The 22,311-nt window shown below is 41.4% G+C and overlaps 1 protein-coding gene across 2 annotated transcripts in view; it reads left to right on the plus strand.

The window, feature by feature from the left end:
- TAF2 (TATA-box binding protein associated factor 2) overlaps positions 1-7,062 on the plus strand; it is a 59,356-nt gene extending 52,294 nt beyond the window's left edge. For both annotated transcript variants that reach the window (XM_090283417.1, XM_090283418.1), the window contains one exon: positions 5,663-7,062. In XM_090283417.1, coding sequence (XP_090139543.1) covers positions 5,663-5,955 — 293 coding nt within the window. In that variant the 3' untranslated portion in view covers positions 5,956-7,062. The remainder of the gene's footprint in view (positions 1-5,662) is intronic.
- Positions 7,063-22,311: the final 15,249 nt, after the last annotated feature.

The raw sequence follows: 22,311 nt of genomic DNA on the forward strand, positions 1-22,311 counted from the left end.
ATGACATAATTGTACAGTTTTTTTATAGTGATCTAAAGAATCCAAAGAACAGACTTTACAATTCTTCTAATACAAACTGCAGGTTTTGTATTAAATTTAAACTTATACCTAATGTGAATGAATTTAACAGGTTCACTGTCTGATATCAGCACTTTTATCGATGGGTTGGAAAACTTACATATTGGGCTTTTATTTGTTTTGCATTTGTACCTCTTTCTGTTTGTTTTGCATTTGTTAAATTGACTGCAGAAAACTCTTAACCATAGGGCATAGGTCTCCAGGAAAGATTCTATGGTGGGTAGAACAAGGAAACCGAACATCTGTTTTATTATTTCTATGTAACATGATATGGAATATGAAATGTGTGTGTGTGTGTACTTTTTCTGATATGTCTGCTATCCTACAATAGAGAAATATATTTCAAGTCAGTGAATGGACTGTAATTAACTTAAAAGTGAGTGGGCCTCAAGTCCCCAGGTTTCTTATAGGCCCCTGTAGTAATATGTGAAATTATATGTGTAAATGTTTGTGTCGGGGGTGGCAATATATGCGTTTTTTTTCCAATGGAGATGACCTTCTTATGCTAATGTGAAAGTAAATTCATATGTTTCCCAAATCTGACTGTTAATACATACAATTCCACATGGGAAGGAGATTGTACTTTCTTATCACCTTAGATTAGACCTGGTAAAAGTTAGGAAAGATAGAGATCAAGCAAACAAAAATATGAATAAATAATACGTAGGTGGTAGTTAGATAGAATATCATTAGATTTTATCAGATGTACTATTGTTATAAATACAAGCCTAATGAATATTAGAATATGTCTCTGTACATTTGTAGGATATATGCTGGAAATGAACTTAATCAAAGAATACGGACATTTAGTATTTTCATGGATAGAGCCATATTGCCTTAATGTCTCCATTTTAAAAAATGCTTTATTATGCAAAACTGAGGGGGTCAGATGAGTATAGTGGATCCCTAATATATACTCTTACCCATGTCCACCTTTCTGAATTATTTTGAAGCAAATCCCACATGTCATCATTTTAAATAATTTAGTATGTATCTCTAAAAGATAACGACTTCAAAAAGACATAGCCACAGTAATACACGTTTAAAAATTGGGTTTTTTGGTATCATTAAATTAGTCACTATTTAAACTTTAATTGACTCATAAATACCATTATTTTTATTTTTAACAATTCATTTGTTTGAATCAGTGTACACATAAAGTCTATATATTGCAATTGGCTGATATATCCTTTGTATCATTTTAACTTTAAAGTTTTCAGTTGATCTTTTTATCTCTTTTTCCCCTCCTTTACAATGTATTTGTTAAAGAAACCAGGTTTTTCATCTGTAGTTATTGTAAGTCTATATTTTGCTAATTGTAGGCCTCTGGTATAATTAATGTGGTAGAGTCCTCTGTATTTTCTGTAAATTTGTAGCTGTGTCTAGAAGCATAACAGGTTTGTAGGTAGTGATGTGTCCTTCAGTCTGGAAGCATACAATGTCTGGTTGGCTTTTTTCAGGTTAGTTACTGAGATGTTAAAGGCTTAGTTCCATTAACTCTGAGGATTGTAAGATGGTAATATTCTAATTTATCTTTCCATTTTTATTTATAAACTGGATTATTTTTATAAAGCTAAATTCCCTTCACCAGTTATTTTCCAGTAGTATACGTCATATAGGAAGAAGATAAAGGCTTGAGTCTGCTTACTTAATAATTTTCAAAATAATGAATTTGCTCACTAACATCCTCCCATTGCAGTTATTATCCTTATCAACATTTAAATTGTCCCACCTTTGGACAGCGAGAACCTCTTAAGCTGACTCGTGAGCCCGTTGGGAAACTTTAACTTGCTTGCTGTTACACCAGGTTGTTCAGGCTCATCTTGCAAATCGTCTACCAGACCTGCCATCAGCTGGCTGTCCTGAGGAGCCTGGTTCCTAACCCTTTCTTCCTTGGATCTAGCTAATCCACTGTTTTCATAATGAGACAATACAAGTGAAGAGAAATGCAAGGTTTATAATCAAGTAATATATTTCTAATGCAAAGCATTACTTTTGAAGTGGTTGGTTATAAGCATTCCTTGGAAGAGAGTACCCCCATGCACACTCGGTTGTCCATTGGCAGTTACCTCTGCTGGAAAGTGTACTTTCCAATATAACTATTGGCTTTTCTGCAATCCAAGTAGCTTGGCGGGTGTTCAGGGTTAGATGATGAAGCTTCCCTCGGAGCAGGAAAGGACCACAGACCCCGGCAGTGCAGACAGCCAGCTGGAAAGCTGCAGAGTCTGTTGATATAGACAGACTACATAATGAGACAGGCGCTAAAGAAATTTGTGCGTGAGGTTTTCACGTCTCTTACTACCTCTCCTCACCGCCTGGCTGTGTACCCACTTGATGCGGAACTACTTATTTATTTTTATAGAATGACCATATTTGTGTAACTTATTTAAAATTAAATTAAAACCATATAGTGCAACGATTTTCAACCTTTTTCATCTCTTGGTACATATAAGGTAATTATTGAAATTCTGAGGCACATCAAAAAATGTATTTTTTGCCTATCTGACAGGGGAAAATGATATAATTTTGATTAATTCACATTGGACAGCAGCATCAACAACTGTTGTTGGGTTGGTTGTCAGTTTTTCATTTGACAGTCAAAGGGGAAAGAGGTCGGTGCCCCTCATAAATAATCAGGTGTTGCATGTTTTAAAAATTCTTGTGGCGCGCCAGTTGAAAATCACTGATACAGTGACATGTTTCACTGATACTGTACAAGAGGTATCCCTCAATTTTCTTCTTAACCTTAAGAATACCTGGGTACTAATTATTACAAAAGATACAGGTCACCAGACTTGCTTCTATAGATAAATAATCTCTTTATTTAGCTTTTGCATTATTATTAGTGTTAGCTTTACCAAAAACTTATGAATATAAAAATGTAATTTTTTTGATAGCAGGAACTTTGCCCGACTTGTTCACTTGCTCTAAAAATTGAAACAGTGCCTGACAAAAAGGAAGTAACAGTAGTCAATCAGCACCGTTTGATGACCTATGATACTTCTGTGCTTTATCCCTCTGCCTTCAAAATCAGTGACCTTCAATGGCATTTACTTGCTCTCAAGTTCATCTGACATTCTCTTTAAAAAGAAGCATGACAGTTGCATAATTCTGTTAATTCATTAGTTTAGCAAGCGTGGCGAGGGTGAGGAGGTGGGGGTGTAGGGGCTGCTACTGTGTGACACGCTGAGATGCAAAGGTGGGAAAGAGCCTGCCTTTTCCGAGGAACGTAAGAGGCGAACGAGAGACCCCCCAGAGATGTGAGGTGTGCTGCCATGGGTGCCGTGCTACGTGCGGACAGGCAGAGTGGGCCAGCGCACAGGTTCTGGTGTCGCGCCCTTGTTTTGCAGCTCAGATCTGCCAGTACCGCCCTGAGCAAGTCACTTAGTTTCTCTGTGCCTTAATTTCCTCACCTGTGTCATGCTGTGGGCATACGAAAGGACCAATGGGGCAGAGAGTGCATTTTGGGGAAAGGTTCCCGAAGAAGTAACATGTGAGCTGAGTTTTAAATTATTAAAGAGCCTAAAATGGTTTTTCTTTTCTGTTCCCTTGCTGTAGCTTAAACATGACTTGTTGGAGACTTTTGCCTCTGATGCCCTCCAGCGTCCACCCCCAACTAATTTAAGCCTCCTGTTCTGCTCTCGTTTCACTTCATGTTTTGTCTTTTTATTGCTCATATGTAGTTATTCAGTTTCTTCTTTCTTTGCTAGATTGTAAGCTGCAGGAGGACTCAGGTCTGCCAAGTCCATCACTTTTTTCTCTAGTTGCTGTGTCATTGCTGATACTTGTTAAATGAATGTGTGAGTCAGACAAGAAATAAGGGAAGGGCATTTGAAACATGGGGGGCAGCATCTCCACGTGCACCGTTAGGAAGGGCTACTCTAGAGTGTATAGAGAGGAACCGTGGATGAGAGGGCTGGGAAGGCAAGTTCAGGACAAATTGTAAACTGTCAATAAAGTTGGTGCTGAAAGTGATTTTAGAAAATTTCTGTGGTGATGCATGTTTTTTTTTTCTTAAACCATGTTTTGGGGTTGGATTAGATCAGAATTAGCACTGAGAACTTACCTTTTAAAAAAGAAAAGAAACTACTACATTGCAGTCCATTTTAGTGAAAAGTCTGGTTTTTTAGTTTGGATAAAATATATCTTTCAGAAACTTCCACTGAGTTCAAGGAGTTTGGCTTTCGTTCTGTCATTAGAACTCAGTGAGTTTTTAAGTACGGTATTGTGATCCGCTTTGTTTTTAGGACGGTCGCTGTGCTGCAGGATTCCACACCCCGGAGAACACTTACTGACGTTTTGGCCATGAGAAGGCTTTGTTGTAGGGGGCTGTCTGTCGTGTCCCCAGCCTCTACCCACAGGATGCAGCTAATACTTCCTCCCCCAGCCCCACCCACTTAGGACAACCAAAGTTGTCATTTGACATTGCCAAATAAACCCTTGGGGACTACAGTGCCTCTGAATGAGGACCAGTGCTGTGCAGCTATGCCAGTATGGATTTGAGCAGAAAACATTTTAAGCAAAGAAACCAGTTCATAGGAGATGAGTACTGTATAATCTAGATGAAGTGAGATGGTTAAAATTAATACACTAATTAATTTCGGAGGGGGGGGCAGGGGGCGGGGCGGGGCAGACCTAAGAGATAGTTGTGAGAATCAACAAGATAACAAGATTTGGTAACCAACCAGCTCTGGGAAGGGACCTGCAGTGATTCCTAGGCTTGTTTCTTAGCTGGCTGCCGGGACAGCAGTGACGTTACCCTGGAGTAATACAGAACACACTTTTTCTTAGGCTGTGGCCCAAGGGTTATCGGGCCTGGAGGAAGCAATCCTTCGATACTGGAGTCTGAAAACTACTATTGTAGGTTCCTAGAATGGTAGAATGTTAGAGCTGGAAAGAACTTTCAAAGACATTTGATCCATTCTTTTAGGTGAGAGAGAGAAGAATAAAATGCATGCCGAAGGTTAACAGCAGAACCTATTCCAGAGCTCAGGCCTCCTAATTCTCAGGTTTTGTTTTTAATGGCGTGACTCTTCTCTTGAAGTGGAGACATTCTCTTTGTATACTCCCCTAAGGGTGCTGACTATGCTCGAAGAGTTGGCTTTGCCTGTTCCTAGAAATTATCTGCAGGACCTGTAGAGATTGGGAGTTTCGTGGGGCTGTCACGGTCAGCACTTGGCGTAACACGTTCTGCGTCTGTCAGCGGTGCTGCCGTTCCCCTGCCCCAGTACCTTCGGGCCCAACTGCAGCGAAAGGCGCCGTTTTCATGGACAGGCGTGGGTCTTCACCTGCAACACAAGTGTAATCATTATTGTCCCTTCACAGTACTTTACAATATTAAATGTTAATTTTTCGAAAATGACTTGGTAGCACGCTGGAATATGTCATAATCTGTATAGACGGCAGGAATTGAAATATTCAGCTTCCCGGCCACGATGCTGAGAACTTCCTTGTGTGTACTTATTTGGATGCTACTTCCAGTCCCACTCACGCCCATGGAAGTAGTAAACACTCAGGGAGCCCTCCTTTCTATAATGTCATCAGCTCCTACTTACTCCCGTTTCACTTTCCTTGTTACCAACAGGAATTCATTTGGGTGTTTTTAATCTTGAAGGTAAAGAGCAGTCCCCTTTGGAGATGAGCATGCACCCCATGACCGCAGCCCCGCTCACCGTGTTTTCCAAGGAGCCGGCGTCCTCCAAGCACAGCGACCACCACCACCACCACCACCATGAGCACAAGAAGAAGAAGAAGAAGCACAAGCACAAGCACAAGCACAAGCACAAGCACGAGAGCAAAGAGAAGGACAAGGAGCCCTTCACTTTCTCCAGCCCCGCCAGCGGCCGCTCTGTCCGCTCCCCCTCCCTCTCCGACTGAGAAGGGGGCGCAGGAGGCCTCCCCCAGGGTCTGGAAGGCGTGTAACCGAACGCTGGCCTCTGCGGAGAATGGTAAAAGGGGGAAGATTGCCTCTCATAGAATTCTAAACCTTTGATTTGCGTTATTTATACAACTGGGATGTGATAAGGAAAACGTGTTTCTGTTCTGAATAAACTGTTGCATCCCATTTCCTCTTTAAGGTACACACACGCACACGCACACACACACAGAGCAAGGTCTTCATATCCACTGGCAGTCCCCATTCACACCATGGTCTCCACATGTGCTGCCAGCGTCAGTTCTGTTTGAAAGCCTTTGATGGATGTTACTGGGCCGAGTTTTAAACAGGAGCTACTGCCATATCTCATGAAACCACTATTTCCAGGGATGTATGACACTGTTTGGAACCACTGAAGAAGACAGAAGCTGCTCCATAGGAATCTGCTCTGTTGCATGATTTTTGTGTGTTAACCATAGAATCTAAGCATCAGAATTTATAAACAAGGTTAGGTGGTATTTTCGTTCTGCCCTAAAATACTGAAATTTTCAGAAGCAGCTTTTTAAAAATATTTTAATAACTTTTTTGATAATGCATTTGTCAACAGAACTGTCAAACCCTGTTCTCAGATTGAAATGTTTAAATTATATTATTTTTTTCATTAAGCAAATATGTCCATACATGAATGTTTGCTAAATGTGAACAATTTATACAGCCAGCACATTCTACAATGATTTCTGTATAACAAATTATGATACCTTAAAACAGTGTTTATATACTATTTATTAACTTGGACATAGACGATTTGGCCCTCATGTGAATGTACCATAAACATTTAAAAACAAGAATGTTTTGGTTTTGTACATTAGTAGTTTGTGTTTGTATGGTTTTTTGTTTGTTTTATTTCTGAATTTACCATGTGCTTTATTGTTTGTGTGTTTAAAATTTTTTCATACATGTTGTATTTGATATCTTTTCCCTTATCATTAGGAAGTTTGGAAGATACTTCTTCCCAGAATAGATCTTTTAAAGGGATCCAATAATGTCAAACTTTTAAATATACCTTTATTTGTATTTAACTTGTTTAATAAATAACTTTTTCAATTGATCATTCTTCCTTTGTGTCTTTTTATGTCTTTTGTTACCTTCCTTTGTGTGTACGTAGTATACCTATCCACACAGTTGGTGGAGAGCTTTGCGCATAGTTGGGATTTGAGCTGGCCCTGCCAAAAAGGATGATTTCAGTAGGGAGAGGTGGGTTCAAGTTCTCTTAGCAGAAGAAACAGTATTTTCAAAAGGACGGAAGAAAGCGAGGGCACATTCAGAAATTGTGAATCACAGCTGGCCAGGAGTGTAAGTGCAAAGGGAACGTGATGAGGTGTGGCAGGAATTTAAAGAATCCAGTTAGCTTGAGCGTTGACGAACAGATTGTGCTTGTAAAGGGGAATATTTTGTATTTCAGTGTGCAGTGATACCACGTATAGAATTCCAACTTTTAAATAGTAATGATTTACTTCAAAATAATTATTAGCATTGTAGGAAGACCATGGCAAATAATAGCTACCTGCATAATTGAAGCACCTCTTACGCATCAAGCATTGTACTAGGAGCAATGTTATTTCTAAATTACATATTGTATGGTGAGCTTTCAGTTATTTAAGCTGATGGTTGGGAGAAGACAATTCAAAAAATGATTCATATTTTTGAAATAAGTAATTACACATAATCAGTACAAAGTTCTAGTGTGAGTCTTCCCAGTCTCATTCCCCAGAGGCAGCCACTGTTGCCAGTATTACATGTATCTTTCCAGAACGTCTATAACAGTATATGCAGTATTTTTAACAAGTGATACTTGGAGGAAGTTTTTATTTTTGTATAGTTTATCCTTTACCACATTTTGTGTCATACTAACAAAGGTCTTCCTCATTGTGTGGTTATGAAAGAATTCTCCCATTTTTTCTATTATTTTTTAAAGTTTATGTGTTAGGTTTTCATTCATTATTTAGAATTCATCAGAAATTTATTTTGATAGATGGTAGGGTGTAGAAATCCCACTTCCTATTTCCCTTCCAGAATGCTACCCAATACCATGTATTTCAAACAACGTCTTTTCTCTCTATAGATTTCAAGTGTTATGTACTGAATTCCCTAATATATTTGGGTCCATTTCTGGACTGTAGCTGGTTTCATGGGTCTGTATACTCATCTGCCAGCACCACGCTGTTTAGATTATTGTAGCACTAGATACAGTAGAGCTAGCTCCCCCTCATGTCTTTTTCAGGTGTTTTGGTTATTCTCGAGGGTTGTTTCTTCTGGTTGACTCATTAATTTTTATACAGTAGTACTTATTCCTCGTGGTGTACATTTCTGTGGGTTTTGACATGCGTGGACGTGTGTGACCAACCACCCCTCCAAATTCCCGCCTGCTACCTCCGCGGTCAGCTCCCCGGCCACCCAGCCCCATGCTTCCGCTGCTCAATTTTCCGTCCCTATAACTTTGCCTTTTTATGGGTTTATTTTCTTGTATAAATATTGGAATCAGTCTTTCTACCTTCTCCTTGAAATTGTTTTTGTAGTGGGCATTGGTTGTGTATTAAATCAAGGGCTAACTTAGAATTGGTATCTTCATATTATCCCTGTTAAGGATGCCGATGTTACTCTATTAACACAGTATTTCTTTTTAACTGTATTATAACTCTGTTGTTATTTGACATTCTGTAAGTGATGTTTTTTCATTATAAGTTTATGGATATTCTGTTAAGCTGATTTTCTACTTAGCTACTCCATTAATCAGGGTTCTCCAGAGAAACAGAAACCCACAGACACACATTTGTTACAGAGTATTAACTCCCATGATTGTGGAGGCTGAGAAGGTCTACCATCTGCTGCCTATAAGCCAGAGAGACCCAGGAAGGCTTGTGCGGAGTTTGAAGGCCTAGGAGCAAGAGAGCCCACAGGACACGTTCCAGTCTGGTTCTGAAGGGCTGAGGATGCAGAATGAGGGCAAAGAAGATCGATGTCCCAGCGCTCCTCCAGTCAGACAGAGAGGGGGAGCAACCTTCCACCTTTTTGTCTATGTAGGCTTTCAACAGATGGGGTGATGCCCACCCTCAAAGAGGAGGGCCACCCACTTTACTCAGTCCACCAGTCCGAATGCTAATGCCCTCCTGAAATACCCTCGCACACACACCAGGAATAATGTTTAGCCAGCCATCTGGGCATGCCTCGGCCCAGTCAAGCTGATCTATAAAACGAACCATCGCAGCTACATCACTCAGTTCTCATTATCTGCAATATTTTTTATTGTATTTTTCTATTACCATTTATCCTTCTTATACCCCATTCCCCACCCCCTGCAATGGCCACACTGTTGTTCATGTCCATGAGTCCTTTTTCCTTTTTGTATGATTACTTCCTAACCACGCCCCCCCAAATAGCTCTCAGCCTGCTCTCTCTGAGCCTGTCTCTATTTTGCTTGTTAGTTCAGTTTGTTTGTTAGATTCCACATATGAGTGAGATCATATGGTGCTTGTCTTTCTCTGAGTGGCTTATCTCACTTGGCATAATGTTCTCCAGGTCCACGCATGCTGTCACAAAGGGTAAAATCTTACAGAATAGCCCCAAAATAAACCCACACCTTTATATTGCAATTAATATCTGGAAGAAGCAAGCACATACAATGGGCTAAAGACAGTTTATTCAGTAAATGCTGTTGGAGAAACTGGACAGAAAAATGAAACTAGACCATCTTCTTACACCACAAGAAGACATCCAAAATGAATTAAAGACTTAAATGTTAGACCCAAAACCATAAAAATCCAAGAAGAAAGCAGGCCATAAAATCTTGGACATGGCTTGTAGTGATATTTTATCTGATATATCTCCTCAGGCAAGGGAAATAAGAAAAAGATAAACAAATGGGACTAGCTCGAACTAAAAAGATTTTGCACAACAAAGGAAGCCATCAGAAGAAAAAGATGACCCCCTGAATGGGAGAACGTATTCGCCAATACATCTGATACGGGGTTAATATCCAAAATTTAAATAGAACTTATAAAACTCAGCACCATAAAACCCAATAATCCAATTTAAAAAATGGGCAAAGGACCTGAATAGGCAGTTCTCCAAAGAGGACATGCGATATTTTCTATGCATTTCTTGGGTTTTACTTTAAAACAATCACATCTGTAAATGACGGTAGTTTTATTACCTCTTGCCTAATTTTTGTACATTTAATTTTCTAATTTCTTCTTTTGTCTGACTTCGTCTTGCTGCGTGTGCCTGAGAGAAAAGAGACGATGCTGCACCCCTTTATTCTCTCTGCGTTTGGCTCGCCTTCCTCGTGTGTTGTGGGTTTGTATTTCAAATTTATTAGGGTTTGAAGTTTACCAATTTTTGTGTCTTGTTCTTATTTATTTTGGATGATTCTTAAGGAGAGAATGGAGAAGCTACTTTCCTACCGAAGTCTTGTAAACTTAAAAAGACATTTTGATCACAGTTATCATCCTTACATTGAAATTCTTGTGTAGTAAAGAGCTAGAACACTTTGTTTTCCCATCCTCTTCTCCTAACCCGTCACTTCTGTTCCAACATAAAAAATCTTTTTTATTGTTGTTTGTTCCAACTTTTTATTGTAAACAGGTGAAATTTCTTTCTACCAAATCTGCTCCAGCCCAAGCAGAACTGTTTTTCGAAGCTCTTGACCTCTGTCCCCCCGCCTCTGAGTGTGGGCTGGACTTAATGGTTCACTTCCAAAGAACAGGATATGGAAAGGGGGAAATAGTAGCTTTACAGGTAAGACAAACGCTGCCTTAACCAGGTGACCGTGGTAAAACATCACCAGCAAGAAGTCATGTTAATACCATGTCCTCCCTCCTCACTGGGATGTGGGTGTAAAAACCCACAACCCCCGTCTACCCACTCTGCTCATGAGAAGAAACATCAGACAAACCCAGACTGAGGGATATTCTACCAAATACTCCTCAAACTTATTACATTTATGAAAAACGAGGAACGACTGAGAGTCTGCCACAGACCAGAGGAGACGAAGAAGATCCAGCAACAGCGCAATGTGTTTTCCTGGGTTGGATCCAGCCACAGAAAAAGGGACATAAGTAAAAGAACTAGTGAAATCCAAATACATGGCAGAGTTTAGTTAATGTGGCAATGCTGATTTCTTAGATTTGACAAATGAACTATGGGAATACACAACAGGTTAACAACAGCGGCAGCGGACATGTTGCAAAGAAGGAAATTTACTAATAGAATTATAATCATTCTGAGCTACGAGTCTATTTTGACCATTTCTGTAACCTAAATTATTTGCTACGATAATATAGTTGGTAAGACAGACAGTCCCTGTCTTCAGAAATCACACCTCTGAGCACAAGAGCTCACTCACCTTTTTCTTATGTCTGCTCGCTGTATTAAGTAGTGTCCTTCCATGTTTTCCTATGATGGCATTTGTTTGGAACATTGATCAGAGTAACACTGATGTGCATTCACATAAGTGACATTCTTAATTTGATTGATGTGATGGCTACCAGTTTGCATGCCAGTGTACATAAACGGATGTGCTGAGTTATATACAAAGGAGAATTGCATGAAGCACATTATTTCATTTTCCTGCTCTCAAACTTTAAGAAGCTGCTCTAGAGGGCTTTGCTTTTTCAATAGAAATATTTAGTTGCCTGTAGCAGATATTCTGTATGATGTTAAATATTAATAGTACGAAAAGAGGAAAGGACTGAGCAAATTGAGTGTGTTGAAAGTTCGAAAAATTTTATTGTTTCACAAGATATTCTTTTACCCCCAAAACACATTACTTGGGTGTATGAAGCCTTCCCCATTTGATTATGAGTCACTGAGTGAGGGTGGAGCTCATCCCATTATCCTGTTTATCATGCGTATTCTCTGTTAACTGGTCCAGTGTCACCGCAAGTCACTAACGTAACACAGGCTCTGTTTTTACTGAATTGAATATAAAAGCAGAAGGTGATTTTATCAGCCAGAGAGTAAATAACATTGCCGAGAGATTATTGTTCTGGAAAACAGTAACCTGGGTTTTATGTGCCAACTTCACAGGTGTCTAGTGACTAAATCACCCAACTTCACCAAGGCAAGTTTTCTTAAAAATGAGGAGACTGGATAAGATTGTCTTAAAGTTCTCCTGCCAGAGGCCGAACTCCTGTGGTTGTTCTGTTACCACCACATAGTAAATACATAGGCAAGGTTCCACGTTGTGGAAGAAAATCTAGGTAATCAAGTCCTTATTGCAGTTTTTTGCATTTTGAATTCAGTTTAGAATTTTCAAGAAAAAAACTTATATTTCAGCCTCAGACCATCTGTATTTGCTCAGAGCATGTGCATAAGACATTATGTAGTGAAATATGTGAATATGAAAAATTTCAATGGACTGTAAACTTATTTTTCTTATCTCTTTGGACAACCCATCTTGTTCCCAAGGCTATCCCACAGTGATGTTCATCGGCCGCTATGCTCGGCTTTTAGCATTTTTGCAGACTGCACAATCTTCAAGCTCACACCAAGACAGTAGGTATCCCGGGTGCCTGCTCAGTGCAAGATTCCAAGGACAATTAAAGGCCCTGCCTTCAAGGTGTCTAGGTTCTAGCAGACTTGAGATGAATACATCAGTAGCAATAACAGGAACTTCAACGCAGGGTCTGAACCATTGAGGTACCTAAGGCAGGCCATGAGGGGAGTGGGGAAGCCTTGCCGAGTTATCCGCTCCGATTGCGGATACACTCTAAACATGTCAAGTGAAGACGTGCAGTTGAACAAATCCTGCAACTCTTAGGCCCTGCCTGTAATGCTGTCATAGAGCTCTCTCCTTGAAGTCCGGCGTCCAGAAAGTCTATTTGGGACTGAGAGAACAATGCTAGGATTGACACTATGCCTTTTAAATGTTAATCTATGCCTATCAAACGAGAAAAGTTAGGATGAAGGAGGTATAATAAAATACTGCCTTTTACTCTGAGAATAGGTATGGCCACCTGAGTTGCTTTGGTGTAGAGTCCTATTATGAAATGATGACCGTGGTAGGTGGTTTGTTGGCTGGATGGTTGTTTTTAGGGTTGTCATTCTGATGTTCCTCATTGGCAAGGTCAAAGTTGATAATCCTTGGATTCCCCAAGTCTAGCAAGCACTGCCACCAGTCCTTTGTTAAACACAGTTTGTGTCTTGATGGAATGTGTCTTCTGCTCTTTCACCTCATGGGAGGAAGTGAAGTCGGCAATACTCTGCTCATTTCATGGTTGAGCAAGCAGGCTTGGAACCATGTGTTCTCCATTTTCCATTAATGCAATGCAGGCTCGTCCTGGCATTGATTAAAAATCTGCTCTCCAGATACCTCTGTGCGCAGTAATTACATGCAAAGAGTTATTACATATGAGGTCAGCAGACCTCACATGTTCCTTACACCTTGCAAATATGGAACCAAGTCCTTTCATGCGGTAGGGGAGACACTGTTCTTTAAATGTTGTGGTTTTAATTAGTAATGGTAAATTTTTTAAACTGAAAAACAGAGATGTCTGTTTTCCCGGTGGAAGCTTCTAACATCTTTTGACTATCTCGCTTTGAGGGGGCACTTCACACATCAGGTTTTGATTCTCAGGCAGTTGTGTTCCATTTCACGAGGAGCCAACCATTATCCTAAGAGGCCAGTGTTTGGTTTCCATGCTTAATCAAACAATTGAGCTTCACGGCTATTTTTCTATTAAATACAGAGGGGTTTTTTTGGTGGTGGTTGATAAATACAGCTGTCCTGCTGCATCTTAGGCGGTTGCCTGGTGATTCCGAAGACTTCACAGAAGAGCTGGCTACCTCTTCACTTCTTTTTCCACTAAGCCCCGCAGAGGCTCCAGGTGAGGCAAACCTCAGCCTATCTGTGTAGGGGGGGGGAAGTGTGAATCCTAAGTCGAGCGCAAAACGTGATTCAGCCTGGTCGGTGCAGCTCCGTGGATTGAGAACTGGCCCGCAAACTGAAAGGTCACCGGTTCAATTCCCAGTCAGGACACATGCCTGGGTTGTGGGCCAGGTCCCCAGTTGGGGGCATGCGAGAGGCAACCACACATTGATGTTTCTCTGTCTCTCTTTCTCCCTCCCTTCCCCTCTCTCAATATAAGTAAATAAAATCTTTCTAAAAAGTGATTCAGGAGCAAGGGAGTCCTTTAAAAACATCTACACAATTGTCCTATTGACTCCTGACATTGTTACCGTTTTGGAGTCTACAAGGCTGCCTTTGAACCTCCTCTCTTGCACAGAAACTGTGAGTTGGGGAAAATTGTTTAACCTCCTCATTTACAAAATAAAACAGCTAACATCTGCTGACCCTGGGTGAGGATGCCAGACTGTTTTAAGTGCTTAGCAGGAATTCCCTCAGTTCTCCCAACCCCATGAAGTAGTGTGGCAGACACTATTTATGTGCTCACCCAATAACATTCATTCTCCCGTCCCTAGCTTATAGAGCCCCAGTTTTGTGTGGATGAAAATGTGTCCTATGTAGTTACTTAAAAAATGTTTTTTTAATTTTATTTTTGATTTTAGAGAAAGGGGAAGAGAGGGAGAAAGAGAGAGAGACATCGATGTACACACCCTGACCTAGGACCAAGCCTGCAAACTAGGCAAGTGCCCCAACCAGGAATTGAACCGGTGACCTTTTGGTTTGCAGGACGACGCCCAACCAGCTGACCCACACTAGCAGCACTCAGGCCATAAGCCCTCCCTCTCTCTCCCTGCCACCTGAGCTTGATGGAAGCTCCACTCCTGGCAGGTGTAGCCCAAAAGACACAGTGCCCAATCCTGTTAGTTTCCAATACCTGGAGGGTCAGACCAACAACCTTCATGTATTCTCCGACTTCAAGGTACAGAAGCAAAGTCCCTGGTGAGTGCAGTCGTGAGGCTGGGGATTTCCCTCCTCTATCCAGCCCACACGCATAGGGTAGTTGCTCTACCTGGAGCACAGCAGTCAGAGAATAATTGGGCCCTGGCCCTCCTCAGCCCAGCTAACGCATAGGGTGAAGCCTTAATGCCGGGAGGGGCACGCTGAAGGCTGGAGGCTACTACCTTTCCCAGGTCTCTTGTCTCTGATGCTGAAATGCAGCCAGTTGCAATCATGGGTGGCTTACACCCTGTGGGAACACCAACCTTGCCGTCATTTCCAGGACAGAAACTACTGGAAGTTTACAACCGCAAACCGTTTTACGCAAAAATGAACCAGATTTTTTTTTTAAAGTTTTAAAATACAATATAAATTTCATAATTATAAATCAAGTTTATCTACCAAAGTACATTCCTATGATTTGATCTTTGTTGAAATTCATTTAAAATTAAAGCATGAGTCTGCTATTTTGGGGGTGGTTTTGCTTGAGAAACCATTCAGCATATCCTATTTTTGAGAATTTTATTCTAAATGAGTCAGCTGAACAGTACTTGTGCTTTTACTTATTACTTTAGTTTTGTAGTTTCCACTTCCAAGGGAGCTTAATTCATTTGATTGATGTATTCCAAAGAAAATAGAAGAGTAATTTAGACCCTCTACCACGAAGTAGTGATAAAAAGTTGTGTGTATATATTTGCTAGATTAGGTTTAATATAATCTTGACTATATACCCAGCAGTGAGGTAGGTGCTAGAGATAAGATGTGAAAGTCGGTAAGACAGGATAGTCCCTGGTCCTCGAGGAAATTGTCATTTCAAGGGACAGGTTGTTCTAGAAACAAGGAATTTCAATACGGTGTGGTAAGTATTGTATCAGACAGAAGCCTGGGCACCAAGCAGGCGATAGTGGCCAGGGAGCGTGGCTGGAGAACTCCTCAAAGGGGGCAACCAGGCTTCAAAAATGTGTCTGAGGCAGAAACATACACGCAGTCTCTGCTTTTTACATTAGAAATTAATCTTCACTACATAGTAAAGAGCATTTGAGAATAATTTTCAAGAAAACATGCCAGATATACACATTTTAGGAATTTCAAGTTCAAGGGACAGATATCTAACAAAAACCAACTGAAGCGAAAGAGGGGATTTACTGATCTGCTAAGTGAGACAGCAGGCTTCAGGCAGGCTCGGATCAGAGAACTCGGATTATGTCATCTGTCCACCCTACGGGTTTGCTTGTCTTTGTGTGTTGGCCTTGCATCCCCCTAGTGCAGATAGGACTTAGCACGTGCTGCTGGGGTGAAATGGACGTCAGTAGCGCTGATACACTAATTCTCAGGTTAGCAATCCCAGGGCAAAAAAGCTTTTCTCTTTCACCAATGACACATACATCTCGGAAGTTCTCTCTGGCCATGCTTGCCCATTCCTGGCCTTGCTTGGGTCATGTGCTCTTCTTTAGACCAGTCTACCGGCCAAGAGGCGAGGGTATGATGATGCGCCCAGCCTGAGCCACATTCCCACAGCTGGTAGAGGAAACACTGTGTCGACCACATCACCAGCACCACAAGAAATGGTATAGGTTGAGCAAGAGTTTCTTTTCTTTAAATAATTTTTAAAAATTCTCACTCAAGGATATATTTATTGATTTTTTTAGAGAGAGAAGAAAGGAGAGAGAGACAGAAAGACCAGAGAGAGACAAAGAGCATCAATGTGAGAGAGAAACATCTATCAGTTGCCTCCTGTATGTGCCCTGACTGGGGATTGAACCCACAACATTTTGGTGCACACGATGGTCTTCCAACCAACTGAGCCACAAGCCAGGGCTAGGAAGAGTTTTTTTTTTTTTTTTAAATAGAAAAAGGGTTTCATTACCAGAAGAAAAGGGTAGACTAAAACAATAGCTAACCTGCAGCAGAGAATGCAATGGTCCCTCTATACCTATTTCTCCATTTTGTTTTAAGTAACCACCCCCGATGTTTTAGCTATGGCTGTGCCCACCGAGAATAAAGGCCTATACTTCAGACTCACTTGCAGCCAGATGTGGCCATTTCACTAAATCTGGCAAATGAATTTATGTAGGATCTTTGTGTGACAGCTTCTGAAAGTCTTTCCTTAAAAATAGATGTTATGCACCCTTTGCCTCACTTTTCTTCTTAGTTTTTTTCTCTGCCTTTCTTTTGGAAATTAAGATACAACAGCTGGCTTTTACCTGCCATATTGGATCAGGAAGCAAGGGCCACACCACAGGGCTCCTGAGGACCTTGTAAAGCTGAGCTACCATCCTTTCCCTGGAGTGCCTGGTTCCAAACTTTGAGGAGAAAGGGAAATAAATGTCTGCCTTGCTGAAAGTGCCTTTTTTTAAGCACATGAACATCGCCACCCACTTCAGGGCAACTCAGTGATTTCTCTGTAATAACTTTGCTTCTTCAAACCTTAATCATGGTCTGAAATCTATATAAATAGTGTGATGTATTCAGTTAGTCAACAAATATTATTGAGATGTAGGCCCTGGGCACGCAAGGATGAACTAAACTGTTCAGTGTTCGAAGCTTACATGTCAGTGGGGCAAGAAGACATAAAAGAAGAGATATATAATTCATAAAGGGTGATGCATGCATGGTTAAGGAGATAGAGAAGATATGGGATTGTTAATATTAGTTTATATAGGGTGGTAGAGGGAAACATTTCTTTGATAAAATAATATTATAGCAGTGACTACGGATGAATGCAAGGTATGATGGTTAATGTTATATGTCAGCTTGGCTGGGCCACCGAGTGTCCAGTTGCTTGGTTAAACATTGTGTGTGTGTGTCTGGGAGGTTGTTTCTGGATGAGATTAGCATTTGAGTCAGCAGATTGATTAGACCAGATTGCCCTCCCCGGAGTGCATGGGTCTTATTCAACCCATTGAAAGCCTGACTAGAATAAAAGGCCAAGATTTCTCTTTCTCTGCCTGGCTTTCTTCTAATTGGGACATCAGTACATCAGGTTTCTCTCCACTTTGGATTGGGACTGGAACTTACACCATCAACTCTCCCGGGGTTCCAGCTTGCCAGCTGCAGCTCTTGCACTTCTCAGCCTTCATAATCACATGAGCCAATTCCTTAGAGTAAACCTCTGTTTGGGGGCATGGGAAGGTGAGCAGTGGTTTTCAAACTGTTTGGTCTCAGGGCCCCTTTGCACTCCTAAAACTTATTGAGGGTCCTCAAGAACCTTGATATTTGTCACATCAGAAGTTAAAATTGAGAAAATTGACAAATATTTATTGCTTTGTTTAAAATTATAATAAACACATTGCATATTAATTAAAGTAATGGTTTTATGAAAAATCACTCTTTTCCAAAACAGAAAAAATTTAGTGAGAAGAGTAACATTAATTTGCATTTTTTGCAAATCTCTTCAATGTGTGGCTTGCTAGAGGAAAGCTGGATTCTCATAGCTACTTCTGCATCTAATGCACTGTAATATGTTCTGTTGGTTTCAGTGTGTGGAGAAAATCTGGCCTCACTCAAAACTCAAACATCAAAACTCAACAAGTGGTAGTCTTTGAAAGGGAACTTGCAATGTGAAACCTGAAACTATATCAGTAAAGTCTTTGTTTTCTGTACCCCCATGAGAAAAATGGGCATGAAAACAACACTAGAATCTTAGAAGAATTAGAATATTAGAATAAAATTAATTTTGATCTCAAGATCCCCCAAAACATGTCAAGGGCTACACTTTGAGACCCATCGCTTTAGAGCAAATGAAGAAAGAATGGATGAAGAGAGTACACGTGGGAATTGTAGGTTGTGATAAGGACTTGGAAATTTTTTCTGAGTAAAATGAGACGTCATTGTAGGATTTTGAATGGAGAAAGGAATTGGACTAACATGTAAAAGATTCACTCTCTCTGTAGGTGGAGAACAGACTATGGAGGATGAGGGTGAAGAAGATGGGTCGGCCAGGAGGCAGTTGCAATAATACAGGTGACTGATTGTGGCAGCTTGGGCCACAGAGGGCATAATGGAAGTGGCCTGGCTTGCCAGGTAAACGGTCAGACTGACCTGGTGTATCTGTTTTAGGACCACCATTTGGAAGATGTGTGATCTTGGAAATCATTACTTCTGGAAGCCTCCATTTCCTCATCTACACATCCACAGGGAGTACTTGGCCCAGGGCCTGGTATATTGAGGGCTTATTACGTGTTTGTGTTGCTGTTGGATGGGGTCACACACAACTAGTTTGGTTCCAACCTGAAAGACTCCCCATCATCCTGAGTAAGTTGCCCCCTGCACTTCTGGTCACTGCGTGTGAATGTGTGTGTGCGAACATGGCTTCTAAGTCATAAAGAAGAGGAGGAGGTAAAGGGGAGACCCGGACAAAAGGATGATATGAATTAAGGGATGGTTTATGGCAGGACACATGCTTCCCTTTAGCCTGATGTTTCTCGTGAGCATCTGTTTTGCCTTAAGCATGGGGTTCCTTTAGGGAATGTTTTTAAAGGAAGCTGATCTTTGTCTTGGGTTCCCCCCGGCCATGCCGTGTGGTTCAGCAGTGGCCAGTGGCGGTTGGAGTCTGTACATGGGCAGCCATTCCTCCTGGGAGCACCAGCTTAGTGAGAATGAGCGTGGAGTGTCAAAGGGCAGTCAGGAGGGAACAATTCTCCATCAGTTCAAATCTAGAACAGATTTGAACTAATGCCCTGGAATTAAAAAGCCATCCTGTCTTTGGTTGAAGAGAGAACGATGTTGTTTGCAAATACAACTTTAAGCATGTTGCTCAATTGACTTTTATGTTGCATAGATCCTTCTCTAGACTGTTAAATGCTTTATGAGTATCTGTTGGGTCCAGCATGGTTCTGACTCAATGATACTCGCAATTCGGGGGAAACGTGGTCCCTGACATACCCACATAGTGTGGGCTTTCAGTATCTCAAAGGATATGCTTTTACAGAGTTCCCTGTCAGTTCAGGACCTTGGTACTTGCAAATCTATCACTTATAATTAAATAATTTCAATGTGCTTAAGAGTGGGAGGCAGAAGATGTGTGATGAAGTCAGAAGGACAAATTTGAGCTCTCAGCTTTCCAGGTGTGTGACTTTAACAAGTCCCCTAACCCCTTAGAACATCTCTTTCTCCATCTTTTAAGTGGGCATAACAACATGTCCTACTCAAGGCAGGCTTGTTAAGAGATTTAAACTAGTTAGTGAGTGTTGACTACTTAGCTCAATGTCTGGGAATTAGTGGCTGCTCTGAACACCAGATCACCCTCCTCTGCTCTCTTAATAGCCTTGGGCAAATGGAACGAATCACATTTGTCCAGGCTGAATCAGCAATGCACACATTAGCTGTCTTCAGTTCAAGGGGCCCCATTTTCAGTAGTTTTCCTACCACGTGGCAAGTGCTGGGAGGCAAATTCTGCAGAAAACTGAGGATATCACCTTTCTTACTTTCCAGGCTTTCCAGTGATCAATGATATTTTGCCCTGGAAAAGTGCTAAATAGAAAACATCAACAAAGGAAATCAATAACCAGCAATGCTAAACAAATCAAGCCTGAGTCACAACTTTGGTAGGTAGAACATGGAATAGGAGACAACTTCAGAGCGGGCTTTCATCTCCTGAGGAAACTTGAGAGTTAAGAGAGGGAAGTCTGAGATTCCTGGACAGACAGAAAGAAAGGCCAAACAGCCAGCCAGGCACAATGGCTCCTTCAGGGTTCCCAGGACCCAAACTGCGGGGAGGATCACAGCCCCCGGCCGCACTGAGAGACCCGGGCGTGGGCTCTGTGTCCACCTGTTCTGCCTGATGAGACTGAGCCTGCAGGATCTATGAGCAGGGGCCTCCCTAGCTATTGAGCTCAGCCCCCAAGGATCTCCCGCCTTCCCCTGCTGAAATGCCCATGACTGCCTTGGACATCCACCTGTCCTTTACATGGAGGTGTTTTCCTGAAAATACATTTCTGGGAGAGGAAAGCTCCCTGGCTCTGCCTCCTTCACTGTATTTGATTGCTGGTTTCCAGTGAGACAGCTACCAGAGGGCAAGGGTGCCTTTTGAAAGAGGAGGGCACAGTACCTGACACCATCCTGGCAGCAAGGTGGTCTGAGCACCTACATTGCGATCCCAGCCCAACCGCTTATTAAAAATTCAGAGTTTTGCACTCCCGAATCAACCTTTCTTTTTTATTTTGAAGATTTTATTTCTTTCTACAGAGAGGGGAGGATGGGAGAAAGAGAGGGAGAGAAACATCAATGTGAGAGAGAAACATTGATCGGTTACTTCTCACACGCCCCCAACCAGGGACCTGTTCTGAAGCCTAGGCATGTGCCCAGACTGGGAATCAAACCAGCAACCTTCTGTTTCACAGGCCAACACTCAATCCACAGAGCCACGCCAGCCAGGGCGCTGAATCAGTCTTCCAGCAGTGAGATCTAGAAATTGGCATATTTAACAAACACTTGGGTTGATTTGATCACAGTTTAGTTTGAGAGTCCCTGTCCTGGTGGAGAGATCCTGGGATGAAGCACGTATCGTTTTAAGCAGCTGAATAGATGATAGATTGGCTTACGTGGTTGCTCTTGAAGACCAATTCCATTTACTGCAACTCACCATTTTACTGGAGTGCATGCTGGTACTTATTTCTCCACCACCTGGGGAACACCTGCACCAATGGGCTGGGTTGGAGGTGGGAGCAGAAGGAAGGATGCATTTTCTTTTCCCCTCTACACTCACTCCTTATTCTACACTAACAAAGACATCACACTCAGGTAGAAATACACATGTCCTCTTATTCCCAATGTGTTCAGTAGAGTACCACTCAGCATATCTGCATTGTTTTGTCTGGAGATTCAAGGAAGAGAGAAAAGGCACTTAGCAGCTTCCTACAAGATCATTAGGACCTAGCAAACTGATCTCCAGGGATGGGGAGTTAACAAGTTTGATGTAACTCAGTAACTTACTAAATCCCTGTCTAGTTTTGTAGGACTCGTTTGCATGTTCTCCAAGTTCTGTGGTGGCCTTGTTTTGTTTTTGCTTTGTATTGGCAGAGCTGAAGGAAAACCATAATGGGGTTGTTTTTCCACACTTGTACCATAAATTGTTATTTTTCTACCAGGAAAGAAAGAGAGCGATAACTTGGATGTTCTGTTCAGAAGGATGCGCAGGGAAGAAGGACACTCACAAGGCTCTTAATGATATAATTTACAAAAGAAAGTCCTTAGAAACCTTCGATGCTGCCAATCAGACTTGGCTGGTTGGTGTCTGAAGGAAATTAATTGATTCTTGTTTTTGCATGAGAGTGAAAAGGGGATTAGACACAATGAATATTGGCTTCCACTTTGACAACTGTCCTTTAAACTTGCAAGAAATAAATGCCTTGAAGTATTTTCTGAGTAGTTTAACTCCAAGTAGTTTAAGTAAGGGAAGGGGCATAGCTCATGGTCTTCACTTCTGGTTGGAAAGGAAGGATTTTTGTATCTTTAGGCA

Source organism: Furipterus horrens, unplaced genomic scaffold, assembly GCF_987537825.1.
Source record: "Furipterus horrens unplaced genomic scaffold, mFurHor1.1.pri manual_scaffold_7, whole genome shotgun sequence".
Classification (NCBI taxonomy): Eukaryota; Metazoa; Chordata; class Mammalia; order Chiroptera; family Furipteridae; genus Furipterus; species Furipterus horrens.